The sequence below is a fragment of the Ailuropoda melanoleuca genome, chromosome 13 (genome assembly GCF_002007445.2).
Source record: "Ailuropoda melanoleuca isolate Jingjing chromosome 13, ASM200744v2, whole genome shotgun sequence".
Lineage (NCBI taxonomy): Eukaryota > Metazoa > Chordata > Mammalia > Carnivora > Ursidae > Ailuropoda > Ailuropoda melanoleuca.
This window is the reverse complement of record NC_048230.1, coordinates 2,731,906-2,747,494: the sequence shown is the minus strand read 5'-3', so window position 1 is coordinate 2,747,494 and position 15,589 is coordinate 2,731,906. Positions and strand designations below refer to the sequence as shown.

Here is a 15,589-nt window from a genome sequence, read left to right as displayed (position 1 = left end):
TTTTTTAAAGATTTTATTTATTTATTCCACAGAGATAGAGACAGCCAGTGAGAGAGGGAACACAAGCAGGGGGAGTGGGAGAGGAAGAAGCAGGCTCATAGCAGAAGAGCCTGACGTGGGGCTCGATCCCATAACGCCGGGATCACGCCCTGAGCCGAAGGCAGACCCTTAACCGCTGTGCCACCCAGGCGCCCCTGAAGTACGTTTTGAGATAAGAAATCATCGTTCAGTAATTGGACATAAATTGTTGGTGGTTGACATACTGTTGAGAGTGACAGAGGCTGCAGAGACCCTCTGCTTAATTAATAGTTTCATCTTGGGCCCTTCACTCACCCTGTTTAACAGTCTTATTTAGCAGAGAGAGGGGGTTGATGATGTTTCTTTGTAAGAATTGGGGAATGTATTACTTTGTTCTGTATTTACTCCCATATTTGTTTCTATATTGGGTATGCAGCTCTTTTTTGTTGTTTTGTTTTCCTTATTCTACATGAATCACTTGGATGCATAAATTCAAGGACATTTGTTTGCGGCTCTCATACATCTGTCTTGAATTTCATCTTTTCCACCCTGTCTTCTACTTTCCAAACAATTTACCTCCCTCTTTCTCTCTCCCTGCTGTTATTTATTTCTCTGTGGACCCTTTCATTTCAAGAGCTGGCAGAGGGGACCAGTGCAAGGCACAATGCATTTCTATATCAAGGCCTTGGGGAGCGTGGTGATCACAGCTTCTTAGGATAGGGCACGACTCCTTTCACCGGGGACACAGCTGTCCCGTAGCAGTGTGGCTCACGCCGCGACGGAGCCTGCCGGCTTCCCGGTGACATAATGGCGTTCCTGTCACGGCCCAATCCAGTCCAATTTATGGAGGACCTTCATGTGCCAGGCTCTGTGCAGAATGGGCCGTAATGACTGTCCTCTTTGATCTTTTTTTTTTTTTCCCCCAGACGGGGAATTTCTCACATCATTGTAAATGTTTCCTTCCCTCCCCTTGTCGTTTGGCCCGGGCTCCGTGGGCCTTCCTGAGGCAGGAAAGTGGTAACAAGGGGTTTAACTGGGCACTTGGAAAGTTCTGCCAAGAAACAGAGCTTTCCTGCACCCAGTGGAGGGGGAAAAAACACAGCAAAAACACCCCAATGAAACAGCAGTCAGGTAGGAAATGGGAAGGAGTGCTCTGCTGAGTGCTGACGGCCCCGCCGTGGGTCAGGTGTGGATGGCGCTGAACTGCTAAACGTCTCCGCAGTTCGCACAAACCACGCTTCCTGCCCCTGTTTTCATTTCAGGGGTGGACATGGAAACGCCCAGCCCGGCCTGCTGGCCTGTATGTTATAGCATTGGGGTTCGGAGGGGTGATGCAATCGCAGTCCCGATCGACGCGAAGCTGCGTCGGCCTGATCTCTTTTTGGAAAGCCACTTATTTAATAGCTGTTTAGGTGATGAACGTGTAAAATGAAACACCAGCTCGCTTGTTTTTCATGCTTGCATCTACAGAGTCACATGCGAGAAGCTGAGAAGTGGCCTCTTTCTTGGCCCGAATGTCATTGTCGTCATCGTGATCATTTATTGAGTGCCTACCATATGCAAAAGCAGCAGGAGATTTTATTCCCCTGGAGGGACGCGTCTAGCAAAGGACACGTGAGCTGGTCTTTTGGTTTTGAGCCCTGTGAAGATGACGGCAGTAGGATGCTACAGGGATGGAGTCCCTTCTTCTCTTGACTTGGCGCATCACTTCGCATCTTGAAACTCCCTTGTTTCCACAGTGTATGGAGTCTGCCTTTGTCTCAGCGGAGCTTTCTACCTGGTTCGGGGCACTGTCGCGTGCCGTATTGGTGTTGGATGTGCCCTCCTAGTGCTGAGTGTGAGAGTTAGTAGGAAATCAGAGCCTGGAGCTCCAGGGTCATGGCTTGTCAGTGCCCCCTAGAACGGAGGAGGCTAGGGAGGCTTTTGTCCGGTCCTCGGGGCCCTGCCCTAACACCATCTCAGTGGTGGTCATGGGGGGTGGGGGGGGCATCTGTTTTCAGATGCGAAAAGGCTTCTTAGGTTGGATTTTTTTTTTTTTAAAACAAAATGAAACAAACCTTGCTAGCTTATTTTTTGCAAAGTCCTTTGGATGGATTAGTTGAGATGAATTGATGGCATCTGTCACCTTCCAACTAAGGACAGGGAATGAAGAGAGAGATTCCTGCCCTGACAAGCTACTTCCTCCAGCAGAATGGCCACATCTACAAGGAATGGCACTCTTCCTTCCACACAGTCCTTATTTCTAGAGTTCCTTTTGTGTTTTCTTGCAACCTTCTGGGTCCTATAAAAATCTGGTGTGCAGACACTCAGAATTTATTTTTCTGTGGTATGAACTCAACATTCTGGGTTGAACTTGTATGGTGACACGTCTCGCAAAGGAGATGGCAGATCAGGGATCCCAGTGTTCAAGTAAAAATACACTGCTCAGAGCAAATGGGGGCCAATTTGAACTCTTTCCTGATTATATCAGCAAAGGATCCTCAATGACACAAGCCACAGAAACCCTAGCTCTGCCCCCCATCCCCCAAGCCCCCTGAGCCATTGCCTTTGGAGCTGGGACACGGTCTCTCAGATTCCAGACCGACTCTGGCTCCTTGTCCTGTCTCATGGGCAAACCCCCAGCCACTTTAATCCTTCTCCCTGTACAGCATTTGGCCCTGGTCTGTTATTACTAGCCACCCTCTTACTATTCCAAACCACTCTGCCCAGTTAGAGGTTTTTGTACCAGATGGGGCTTTAGGAAATCCCTCTGTCAGCTTGTGAGAGCTGCAACACAGGGAAACAGAACAGCCTTTCCCTCCGTCTGTGGTGTCGGCCAGAAAGAACTTGGCAGCCATATGTCACTTTGTACTCCCAACAAACTGCTCATCTCCTTGTCGAGTCATTAGGGCAGGAAGTTGTATAGCATAGTCAACGAACCTCTTTAATTAGTGTTACAAATGGTACCAGGTTCCAAGCGTGGAGGAACGGGATTCTCCAAGGCCCACAGGGAACTAGAGTGATGAAGAAATATTTGGGGGAGAAAAAAGAAAGAAATATTTTGCATTTCAGTGATTTTGAAAGGGCGAGAAAGAAATATTCACATTTTTGTCTTTATGTTTGTGGGCATTGTTTCTAATCTTAATAATTTGTTGTTGTTGTTGTTGTTGTTGATTGAGGCTGATCCGAAGGTGTAGCTTTCTGAAAGGAAGTTTGGTGACAAAGTTGGTTGGTGAGTGACTGTGAGAAGGAGGCCGGAGGAGGCAGCCTCCGGTGCTTTAGAATGTGCTTTAGGTCCCTGTCGGCTTCTTCGACTGCTGGTCACACGTGGGACGCGGCCTCCGTCCCATGCTCTTTGTCACCAGAATCACGAGACGGCAGCCCACTGCTGCTGGGCCCGGGTCTCCAAGCCGTGGGGGACACTACTTTGTTATTTTTTTAATTTCTCATGCCCACCCACATGGCCACCATCAGCCCCTTGTGTCTGTGGTGCTTGGGAGCATTTCTTAGTCGATGTCTGTCACTCCCCAGAAAGAAGGATCCACAGACTGGCTGCCAGCCTGGAATGTTGTCTTCATTTCTGTGAAGAAGGGGAGCTGTTGCCTACCCCCCCAGCGTCATTATTGGGGAAGTAGAGACTCCTCTGCTCTCCCCTTCCTTCATCGGGCTTGATCTGCTTACGTCTGGCAGAAGTTCTCTTGTAGAATATTCTGTACTTTTTTTTTTTTAGCCTGACAGAGACAGCGGGAGGGGGAACACAAGCAAGCGGAGTGGGAGAGGGAGAAGCAGGCTTCCTGCCAAGCAGGGAGCCCGATGTGGGGCTCGATCCCAGGACCCTGGGATCATGACCCGAGCTGAAGGCAGACGCTCGATGGCTGAGCCACCCAGGCGCCCCTATTCTGTACTTTCTCATACGGATTTGCGTGCATCATCCTGGGTCCCAGCCCTGGCAGGGCCCAGAGGCGCTGTGGTGTCCCGATCACCACAGTCAATGGCTACCTGTTACGTGCTTTTGCAGCCTGACCATAGGCCCTCAGTGGGCTTTCTGATGTCCAGCCTGGAAGGGCTCACATTAGACGTGTTCTCATGTGAGTGCTTGCTGTGGGCCAGAGGCTGCTCTGAGCACATTCATGTATGATTCTCGTAGGAGATGGGTACCACCGGGCCAGTTTGCGATTGAAGAGCATAAGGCTTGGAGAGGCCAAGTGATTTGGCCGAAACGGCTGAGCCAGGGTTCAAACTGATGTGCCTGCGCCCAGAGCCTGAGCTCTTGCCTGCCACACTGCTTCCCACCTCGGTGCCGTGAGGCTGTGGGGCTGCCAGAATGCAGCGATCCCCTGGGAGAAAAGATTACAGAGTCGTGGTTGTGCTGTGCCCGACCTAGTAGAAGACCGTGTGCGGCCCTTTATCCCAGGAACCCACCGTGAATTTGACAGCACACTGGAGTCATGGGCTAAGGCGGAGGCGCGGCTTGCTGTGGACGGGTGAGGTGTGTGCTGGAAGGCTGGCCGCTGCTGAGGAGAGACAGCTCTTGGATGACGAGATAAAAGGAAGAAGCACCGTATCTGATTCAGCACCTCTCCAACCAGTGGCAGAGTGATTTCTGCTGTAAAAAAGTTCATGTAAAGCAAAGCGAGCCTCGCGAGAACTTAAGTCCATGCAGCACCAGTGAGTGACTGGCATTTCCTCACTCCGTCGGGTTGTCTCCTGGCCTGGTTCCCCTACCTGTGGGTGCCCCAAATGATACAAGGCCCGAGAAGTCGTTGCCTCCGCCCGCTCCCCTGGAATGGGAACCGGCCACTGACATGGGCGCTCATAAACTGGAGTTAGAGGGGTCACCACATGTTTCTCCTGCCGTATTCCCTAACCGAGATGGAGCCAGCCTTCCTCCTGCCCTGTGTGTTCCTTCCTCCTGGCTGTTGCCATGATCTGTCCTGGGTCTGGATGAAAGTAGTCATGGTTCTTTTTTTTTTTTTTTTAATTATTTATTTTTCAGAAAGAGAGAGAGAGGGGCGCCTGGGTGGCTCAGTGGTTAAGCATCTGCCTTTGGCTCAGGGCATGATCCCGGCGTTCTGGGGTCGAGCCCTACATCAGGCTCCTCTGCTGGAAGCCTGCTTCTTCCTCTCCCACTCCCCCTGCTTGTGTTCCCTCTCTCGCTGGCTGTCTCTCTGTCAAATAAATAAATAAAATCTTTAGAAAAAAAAAAAAAGAGAGAGAGAGAGGAGGAGAAGGGAGAGTGGCAGGCAGAGGGAGAAGCAGACCCCCGCTGAGCAGGGAGCCCGGCATGGGGCTCAATCCCAGGACCCTGGGATCACGACCCTGGCTGAAGGCAAGGTGCTTAACTGACTGAGCCACCCAGGCGTCCCATAGTTCCGTCTTTTTTTTTTTTTTAATTGTGATAAAATAGAGAAAACGTAACATCTGTCATTTTAATCCTTTTCAACTTGTAAACTGTAAGATCCTGAAGGCAGACAGAATATTTCACCCCCCCATCATTTCTCCTGCAACACTTCGAATCACGTTGTGAGGCAGTGACACCTAATATTGGATTACGTAGCCCAACTAGGGCAGTGATCCGTTGGTTAGAAAACTTACTATTCTTTTTTTTTTTTAAGATTTTATTTATTTATTTGACAGAGAGGCAGCGAGAGAGGGAGCACAAGCGGGGGGAGTGGGAGAGGGAGAAGCAGACTCCCCACTGAGCAGGGAGCCTGATGCACGGCTTGATCTCGGAACGCTGGGATCGTGACCTGAGCTGAAGGCAGACACTTAATGACTGAGCCACCCAGGCGCCTCAGAAAACTTACTGTTCTGACGTTTCGAGAAATGAAGAATACATTTTTAATGTCCCTCCAGCCCAGCCTGGTCTTTTGCATTTAGCACAGCCTGGAGTGGCAGAGACGACCCCAGAAGGAGGGTGTGTGGCTCCTGGAGCGCCTGGTGCCTTTGCTGCAGGAAGCAGGGTGGACATGTTCTTTCCTGAACCTCACACTCTGCGACGCAGGGGGCACAAGTCCTCTTTCTGAAGGAGCTGTGGTGAAGGGACCACTGATCATCGCTCCAGCTTCGTAAGTGCAAATCCTCGAGGAGGGCTGTGATTTCTCAGCATCAGCCTGACCCGTCCACCTACCTCTTTCCCTTGGTCTCGCCTGCTGGTTGGTTCTCTGTGTTGGCTTCAGGCAAAGGAGAGATGGGAAGGTGAGGAGGGTACAGGGGTCAAAGTCCCCATCAGAGAAAGGGAGAAGAGCTCTAATTCCACCAGCATTTGTTTTGAGCAATTTATTCTTCAATTTAAAAAGCCTTCTGGGCCCCCAACTATCCCAAGGCACTGGGAAGAGTCTTGGTCATCAGGGAGCCCTTCAAGCAGCTGCACTTGATTGCTTCGCTAGGCATCCCGTCTGGCTGGCCCCTCAACAGTCTTCTCTCCCTCCTTTCCTTCTAGTCCTTCATTCCCCCCATTCGTTCACTCATCATTCATTGAACACATAACGTGTCCAGCCCTGTACTTGGCCAACCAACAGCTGTACCAGGCTAAAATTTCAGTCACAGGACAGATCACACTGGAATCATGCCTCAGAAGCAAGGTTTCATCTTACTCTGGGACAAGGTCCTGCTGGAGCATTGAGAGTGATCCTGAGATGACAGTAGCAACAATAATAATAATTGGTAGTAATCACAGCAGCTAACTATAATCATATTGTACCTGATCCCCGCCAGGCTCTATTCTAAGCACTTTGTGGAACACATCTGAATCTTCACAACATCCAGTGAAGTGTAGGTACTGTTATCCCCATTTTGCAGATGAGAAAACCAAGAGAGAAGTTAGGTAGCTTGTCTGCGGTCACCAACCAGCAGGTGGCCAGAGCAGAATTAGACCTGGGCCAGCCTGGCTCCAGAGCCTATGCTAAGTAACCTCTGGCTTTATACTGCCTCCACGTCGGAGGGTGGGGCGGGGAGGCGGGTTCTTTTCTCTCAGACAGAAGAGACAGTGAGCTTTAGTAGTGGTCGGTTCGGAAGGGCGGAAACACTCCTAAGGCTCTGCGGTCAGCATTCGGTGGAAGGGCAGGGGGAAGCTTTGCCTGAGAAGGCTCCACTGACCTTGCCGAGGAGCTTGCTGATGCATCCTACATCTGTGTTAGCTTTGGCTTGATCCCATAGATTTGCAGCAGCTGTTGAGAAATAAAAACTTGGACCCCCAGTCAAGTGCAAGGCCCAGTCCTCGGAATGAGAGGCAGATTCTGAGTCACCCTCCGGAGTTGGGGCTTCTCGGAAATCACCAGGCAGCATTTCCCTGTGGCGTCTGTGGGTGCTGACGAATCCCCCCAGTGTGTCGGAGGAGCCCGGCTTTCGAGTGTGCCGTTTTACAGTTTACCAGTTCCCAGCCCCGTCCCTTTTGATATTTGCCTCATTGTTTCGTGGGTCACTGGAGAAGCGTTCCTGGCCGGCATTCCTAGGATGATAGCTCCAACCAGGGCCTCGGAGTCGCTAACCAGAACCAGCCGCCACGCCGAGGAATGGGAGCTTTCAAGTAACTCAATAGCCCGTTTTGTCATCCTTACTGATTTCTGCCAAGTTGAGCTAATATTATCTCCTCCTCCTTTTTTTCCATTTCGTCTTTGTTGTCTAGCTTCTGAATCCAGCGAACTAGTTATAAGCCCTTAGATCTCTGAGCTTAGAGGGTTTGCTACGAACTCCTCTGCCCACGTCACCTGGCCTCTGGGCAGCTCTGAAAGGATGTGGCACAGCCAGTCTGACTGTCGTCGAAGTGAACTCTGGGTGGACGTTTGGCCAGACGGTCACCCGAGAGGGAGTGGGCACTGGATGTGAAAGTCACTCGCTTGCCTCCGGCTGCAGCAGTGCCAGCCAGGGAGGCCCTTGCAAAGTGCTGGGGTTGCCGGGAGCCTTTTCTCTCCGACGGCCTGCAGGATGCGAGCTCCTGCTCTGCCTCCATGGTCTGGTTCAGAGGCTGTGGAGACGGAGTGCCACTGGCCTTGGCTCCTCCTCCCCGGCTTCTCTGCCCCAGGCCACACTGCACTTCACCCCGCGGTCACCTGCCAGAAGGTGAGGAGACCAAGCCGAGAGTCCCGGCCGAATCCCACGTGTCCCACGTGTTAGAGTTCTGAGTAGAGAGAAGAGCAGAGTCCACAGAGTCTGTTCAAAACAATTTCCAGATGCCCCTTTAAAATCTGGAAGTCCAGAATGGGAAGTGGAAGGCAGAAAAGAAAGGGGTTGGGGGGCAGCAAGCAGACCTCATAAAACTGGCCCCCGAATACCACTTGCTCCAGAAGGAAATCCCGGTCTTCCGAGGAGTTCTATATACAGCCTACTAACTATGCAGTTGATTGATTATAACTTTACAACAGAGTTGACAGGAAAATGATTTTTTGAAGAGGATGCTGACAAGACAAGGGGGAAATAAGCATAAATTTGGTGCAGAGATTAGCGATGTGTCCCATGTGTACAGTGCTTTGGTTTCCACAGTGTCTCCACACACATAACCTCCAAATTCATCCTGAGACGTGGGCGTTACTGCGCCAGGCAGGCAGGCGTGACCTCCCCGAGCTCTGGAACCGCGTCACCTACTGACGTCCTCTGAGAGGTCAGGGTTGGCAGGTGAACCGGGCCCCCTAGAGCCCGTTTTCATTCTGCACTACGGGATTTCCTCCTAAGAAGGAACTCTCAGAGAGTGAGGAGGCCCCGACTCTGGCTCCTGACTCATGAAATGCTCTACTATCACACCAGGGAGGAAAAGGAATGGGAATTCCTTCCTTGGGGATCCTTAAAACTAAGTGCAGTTAGCGCTCAGTCCTGGTGGTTCTGATCTTCAGCACCCTGAAAGCAGAGGGTGAATTGGAGGCCACAGGTGGTAGTCGGTTCCGACAGAGTTCGAGAGCGTAGCGGCAGTGTGCGGCCAGGGTATGACCTTGCACTCTTCACTGTTGCACCATCTCAGAGTGTAGGCAAATGCTGATTTTTATTAGAGGGAGTTTTATGGATGGGGCAATATCGTAGCTGTCTCGGTTGAATCAAGGTCAAGCCATCCCCTAAGATGAGACAAAGGGGTCATCATCAGGGGTCCATAGGCCACTTGGGATCAGACGGTTGACTGACAGCCTTCAAGGAATTCACCAACTCTGTGAAATGACACACAGACTTTTTTGCGTATATGCAGTTTCTTCCAGGGAAGCAATCTATAGCTTTTATCCTCAAAGGTGTCGGTGACCCCAAAATGGTAATGAAACCACTGTTTTAAGAGGCCTCTTTGAAAACCTTTAGTGGACTTGAGATGTGACACACACTTGAAAAGGCACAGGGGTGAGTCTTGATATCATTTCTTTAAGCTCCAGCATTTCTCCTGTCCAGTCAGCATAAGAGAATCATCAAAGCAGACCTCTTATGACTTTTCTAACATAAGGTTCACTTTTCTGATTCAGTATCAAAATGGGCATGGTTACAAAGATCATTCCCATGCCTTCTGCAGTGACTCAGAGCAGAGCAGCCGTGATGCTGCAGCCTGAAAAAGATAGTCCTGTGCAGTCTGCACATCACCGATGAATGCCAGAAGTTCCTCAACAAATCGATGTTCTATAAAATTATACCATGATGTATTAGTCTCCAGAAGGGTGGACTTTTCAATGTCTAGTGTGAGTCTGAAAGCATAATTATTTTCCACTGAACGAGTGGACCTTTATTTGGAAACAAAAGATCCAACAACTGTGGATAAAACGCAAGCCAAGACTTCTGTCTTCCTTGAGACCCCATGGGAAAGAAAGGGGGGAAATGCCTAGGGAGGGAGTGAAGGGAAGGGTTATTGGGGTTACAGATTCTTACCTCTCCAAAAAGGATACTGAGAGAAAAGAAATACCTCTGATGATTAGGGGTGGAGTAGAGGAAGGGTGTTACAATCCTTCTGCCTACATGAGGGACCCAGAGCAAATTATTCTTTTTTTTTTTTTTTTTATCTTTGTGGGGTGGGGAGACAGCACCTCTGTTTTTAGAGTCTTAAAAAGCACTGTACTAATGCCCTCAGGGTACCCCCAGCAGGCCAGCAGCCCGCAGGTCCTCCTTTTATTATGTCAGCTGGGAGATGGCCCTGACTCACACTGGGTGGCCAAGCTTTTAGGTGCTAGGTTGCCCAGGTACCAAAACCCACCCTTCCTATAATATCTAGCCAAGAGCCAACATCTGCCTACATTTCAAGTACAGTGTGGGTGCCTACACACAGAGCACTCTATTACAATCACGTTGAATCTTCCATTTTTATATTTAAGGCTCACAGGTTGCACCTTACTTTAGGGAAGAGTCTAGCTGCCCATAAAGTCTGTTACCAGATGCCATTTGTTTGTGGGAGCCCCGAGCCCCAGGGAAGGTAAGGTAGTTGTGATCCCTTAACAGTACATGTGACCAGGGGCGATTTCTTCTAGGAAGGTAAGGATGGTTTAGTCTTGGAGTTAAAGGCTACTAATGAAATGTATTGCAACAGATCCATTTCTGATAAAACTTTTGGTCAAAAAGTTATGGAAGGCTATTTTTTTAAAATTGTGGTAAAATACACATAACATGAAATTTACCATCTTAGCCATTTTTAAGCATACAGTTCCATGGTATTAAATACATTCACATCGACGTGTAGCCAGCACCACCACCCATCCCTGTAACTCTTTTGAAGTTGTAAAACTGAAATTATAGAGGTACCTGGGTGGCTCAGTTAAGCTCTGACTCTTAATTTTGGCTCAGGTCATGATCTCAGGGTCCTGTGATTGAGCCCCACACCAGGCTCTGTTCTTGGCAGGGAATCTGCATGAGACTTTCTCTCTCCCTCTGCCCTTCCCCCTGCTCACACGTCCTCGCACGTACTCTCTCTCTCTCTCAAATAAATGAATAAACTATTAAAAGAAACACTGAAACTGTACACCCATTAATGCCACATTTCTTCCATCTCTACCGTCCACCAGCCTCTGGCAACCACCATTATAATTTCTGTCTTTATGACTTGGACTCCTCTAGGTACCTCACAGAAATGGAATCACACGGTGTCTGTCTTTTTGTGACTGGCTTCTTTGACTTAGCGCGGTGTCCTGAAGGTTCATCCATGTGGTAGCATGTGTCAGAATTCCCTTCCTTTTACAGCTGAATAACATTCAAGACTATTTTATTTAACATGTAAAGAATATCTGTCTCACACCAATGGCTGACATTACGTATGATAGTAAGAGATCTATCCATTATGACCAGGTAGAAGTTAGAGATGCTTGCTACTTACTATTTTGTTCTGGAAATTCCAGCCAATGTAGTTTTATAAGAAAAGGAAATAAATGGTATAAAGGCTGAAAAGAGAAGATAAAGTTATCTTCATTTGCAAATAGCATGGCTTTCTGTACAGGCTCCAATGTGCTTTGAAGTGAGAGTATATATTCAAAAGTTAGCTCTTTTTCCAGTTCCACCTTTCTATTTGTGACCTCAAGCCCACCCTCTGTCCTACTCACCGACTTTGTTCTTGCATTTTTCCTTCTCATCAATTTTTTCCTCATCTGGCTTATCCCCAACAGCATATGTTAAAGTATCTCCCATGTACAAAATATCCACCCCCTGACCTCATCTTTAAAATATCCTCTCTCTGACCTCATCCTGTGTTTTTCCAGCCACAGTTCTATGCTCTGCTCTCTTTACAGCAAAACTCTTTTTTTTTTAATTTATTTATTTGGCAGAGAGAGACAGCCGGTGAGAGAGGGAACACAAGCAGGGGAGTGGGAGAGGAAGAAGCAGGCTCCTAGCAAGGAGCCTGATGTGGGTCTCCATCCCAGAGCACCGGGATCACGCCCTGAGCCGAAGGCAGACGCTTAACGCCTGCGCCACCCAGGCGCCCCTACAGCAATACTCTTAAGGAAAGTTGTCTATAGTCACCACCTTAGCCCCTTATCTACCATTTTTTTCCCCTCTACAGCCTTTCTTCTTTTTATTGTCCTATGCTAGGTGTTTCGTGTTGGCAAGTGGACTTGAGTTTGTCTGCCCCCCCCCCACACTCTAGGTGTGTGTGCTGGACAGAGCCGCACCCCGGTCCCTCCCTCTTCCACTTGCTCTGTCTTTCATCCTCGAGTCACTGACTCCTTGACCTGTCAAGGTTATAAATGACCTTAGTTGCCATATCCGCTGGTCAGTTCTGCGTCCTCATCGTACTCAGCATCTCAGCGGCATTTGACACAGGAATCTAATCTCTCCTCCCCAAAACACTTCTGTCACCTGCCTTTGGGACACCAGAGTCTCCCCGTTTTCCTCCTCTGTCACTTGTCATTCCTTCTCAGTCTTTTGTGGGTCATTCCTGGATCTGCCGGGAGTGCCTTTTCCTCTGTAGCCATGCCGTCTCCTTGGATCAACTCAGGCAGGCCCATGACAACAGCATCCAGGCCATGATGATTCCGATTTATATCCCATAACCTCCCCTGGTTCCCCAGAGATTGGTCAGTCCAGGTCCCTACCTGAAATCGCCACAGGCACCTCAGATTGACCTGTCCAATCTTGATTTTTCCCTCCCGAACTTCCTCCTCATCTTGGTCAGTGGGTCCCCTTGACACGCGTTTGCTCAAACCCCCGAACCACAGTACATCCTTGATCTTGTTCTTTCCCTCATCCCTTCCCCACGTTCAGTTTGTCAGCCTGCTCTGTTGACTGTCTTCGAAATACATGTGTCCTGGCTCTCTGCTGCTGTAACCCAGGTCCTCACCGCGGCTGTCAACTCCTCCCTGGCTATTTGCACTGGCTGCTCCAGATCCTTCCTTCCCCTGCAGTCTATTCCTTCAGGGCTGCCAAAGTGACCTTTTAAAATGTAAATCAGATCATACCACTCCCCTCCTAACCCTTCACAGTTTCCTATTACACTTAGAATAAAATTCCATTACTTTTATTAGACTACAAAGATCTGCCTTCTGACCTCATCGCGGCCCCCTCCCCAACTCTGTCTGGCTGTTCCACCGCAGCCCTCTTCCCAGTCTGCCTCCCAGCCTCTAACAGGTGCCCCGGGCTTCAGGTGGCCTCCCCCATGCGCACATGACTCCATCTCACATCAGGGGTCTGTGCTCAAAAGCCTTTTCTTCAAAGATGCCTTCCCTGATCACTCGCTAAAATATGTACCACTCCCCCCTCTTTTTTCTTTTATTGAAGTATCTGAAATTATTGTTCTGTTCTTGTTCCTTGTCTGTCTCTCCCGCTAGAATAGAAGCTCTGTGAAGGCAGCAACTTCGTTTGCCTTGTTCTTTCTTGTATCTTTTGTGCTGAGCATAGGGCTGGTACATAGTAAGTGCCAGTTAATATCTGTCGAATGAATTTTAGCACTTAGCAGTCACAAAACATACTAGGCAGAAACAGTGTACTTAAAATAGTGAGATATGAAATCCCTAAACATCAATAAGTAAAAGATAAGCAACAAAAACAAGGCTTTTTTTTTTAATTAAAAAAAAAAAACTAATATTGGTAAGAATACTGAGGAATGGGCTCTCTCGTTTACTGCTGGTGGAAATAGAAAGTTGTCCAAGCTTTCCTAAGTGGTGAGTCATGGGTGATTTTATCTCCATTTTTATGGTTTGCTATGTTTCTCATTTTTTCCAATAATTACTTTCTCCCTCCATAATTACTTTTTAAACCAGAGAAGTTCCTTCATCTTCCTCCCTGCCCCTTTTTAAACTTATTAAGCTGGCTGGACCCTGGCACTAGCAAACTTTCGAAGCAAAGCCAGCAGCGGGATGGTCTTGTTCTGCTGTTGAGCCTCTTTTTTTTTTTTTTTTTTTTAAGATTTTATTTATTTATTTGACAGAGATAGGGACAGCCAGTGAGAGAGGGAACACAAGCAGGGGGAGTGGGAGAGGAAGAAGCAGGCTCATAGCGGAGGAGCCTGACGTGGGGCTCGATCCCATAACACCGGGATCACGCCCCGAGCCGAAGGCAGACGCTTAACCGCTGTGCCACCCAGGCGCCCCTGTTGAGCCTCTTCTTGACTCTGCAGACTGTATCCGGTTCCCTGGAATGATGCTGTTCCGGGCAGTGCAGACTGTATGCGCAGAGTCCCTGTCCTTCAAAGGGCTGGTTTGGGAGCCCACTGCAAAGGCGGGGCCCACCCAGTCCGAGGTGGGGTCCCACAGCCTTTCCTGCCAAGACCCAGGTCTCCACAGACCGGGAAAGCCTAACATTTCTTGGTAGATACCCCACCCTACTCCCTCGCTGCTCGGGATTGAATTAAAAACAATAATAATCTGCTCTGTGCAGCTGGACTTCCAGTGCCTGCTTCCCTTTGACACATCCGTGCCCCATTCTGCCCGTGCCCGGGCGGCCGCCCCCCCGTGTGGGCCCCAGGCCCCCGGAAGGGAGGCTGCGGCTGAATCACCAGTGGGCCATTCTTCCATTTCCCCTGGTTTCTTTCTTCTCTGGAGCTGCCTTGGTAGTTGGACATTTTGTTTAATTACGTCGCTTTCTGGGCTTGGCAGTTAAGTTCCAGAGTGGCCGGTGGCCCACCTCAATGGTGTTCAGCCCGATGGCTGGTTGCAAATAAAGGCGCCGGCCCCCACTCAGCTCCCTGACCTGCCTGGGCTGTCACATTCATGCTTCCTCAGCCATGTCCCTCCTAGACCCTGTTCCTCTGACAGTTGGCACAACCAACCTCAAGAGCCTGCCAGTAGACTGTGGGTTGTTTTAAGTGGCACGGAGAACTGAGGGTTGGGGCTGGCTCAGGATACTGCTTCCCTCGTGTTTGTGGGTGAGTGGCATGCACAGCCCCTGCAGATATTCCAAGTGCAGGAACCCGCTGGAGTGGGGAGAGGGCCAGACTCCAGCTACTTGGTCTTCTGTTGGATACCCTTGTCACCTCTCCCTCGGGGCTCAGGGGACACAGGAGAGCTGGGAAGCAGAAGAGCGCCTGCCTGCTGACAGGGTTGAGAGGCACGGATAAAAAGCCTCCCTTCCTGCCTTAACCACCTGGCGTTGGGGGTGCACATGTGGTTCATATCATGATCCATCTTCTGTCTTTGTGCTTTTTCAATCAAGTGTCCATGGGAGAGGGGGGTAGCGAAGAGCTCTCTTGGAAGAGGTATGGTCTTCTGTCGGCCTTCGTCTTGGCCTGAGCCTGAGTGGGACTCAGACTCCCCTGCCTGCCCCAGTCTGCAGAGGCCCGTGGGCTTGTAGCTTCACTTGTTCATTGACCTGACTTCACTATGTTCCAGTCCATTTACCCCTCAGGCCCGAGGGGCTCAAAAGGACGCTGCAATTAGTGCAGTTGGGACTTAACCACCTTTTTCCCTTTTCTTCTTACAGCTTAAACTTTGGAACAAATATCGCATTTCCAACATTCCATCACTAATATTCCTAGACGCCACCACCGGGAAGGTTGTGTGCAGGAATGGGCTGCTGGTGATCCGAGATGACCCAGAAGGTAGGACCTTGGCATGTCCATCCAGTACTGCCTGCTTCGTCCTCCTACCCTGACGTTGTCCCCATTGGCAGAGAACATACAAATGAAATATATGTGAGTGGGTTTACTTGGCTGGAGGATATTGTCATGATGAAATTATAGTATTCTCCAGGTCATGGTAAGATTTTCAAAGAGATC

The 15,589-nt window shown here is 49.5% G+C and overlaps 1 protein-coding gene across 1 annotated transcript in view; it reads left to right on the top strand.

Moving 5' to 3' along the window:
• NXN (nucleoredoxin) overlaps positions 1 to 15,589 on the top strand; it is a 151,941-nt gene that overhangs the window by 106,421 nt on the left and 29,931 nt on the right. Inside the window, exon 2 of the mRNA XM_034641929.1 lies at positions 15,295 to 15,412. Coding sequence (XP_034497820.1) covers positions 15,295 to 15,412 — 118 coding nt within the window. The remainder of the gene's footprint in view (positions 1 to 15,294; positions 15,413 to 15,589) is intronic.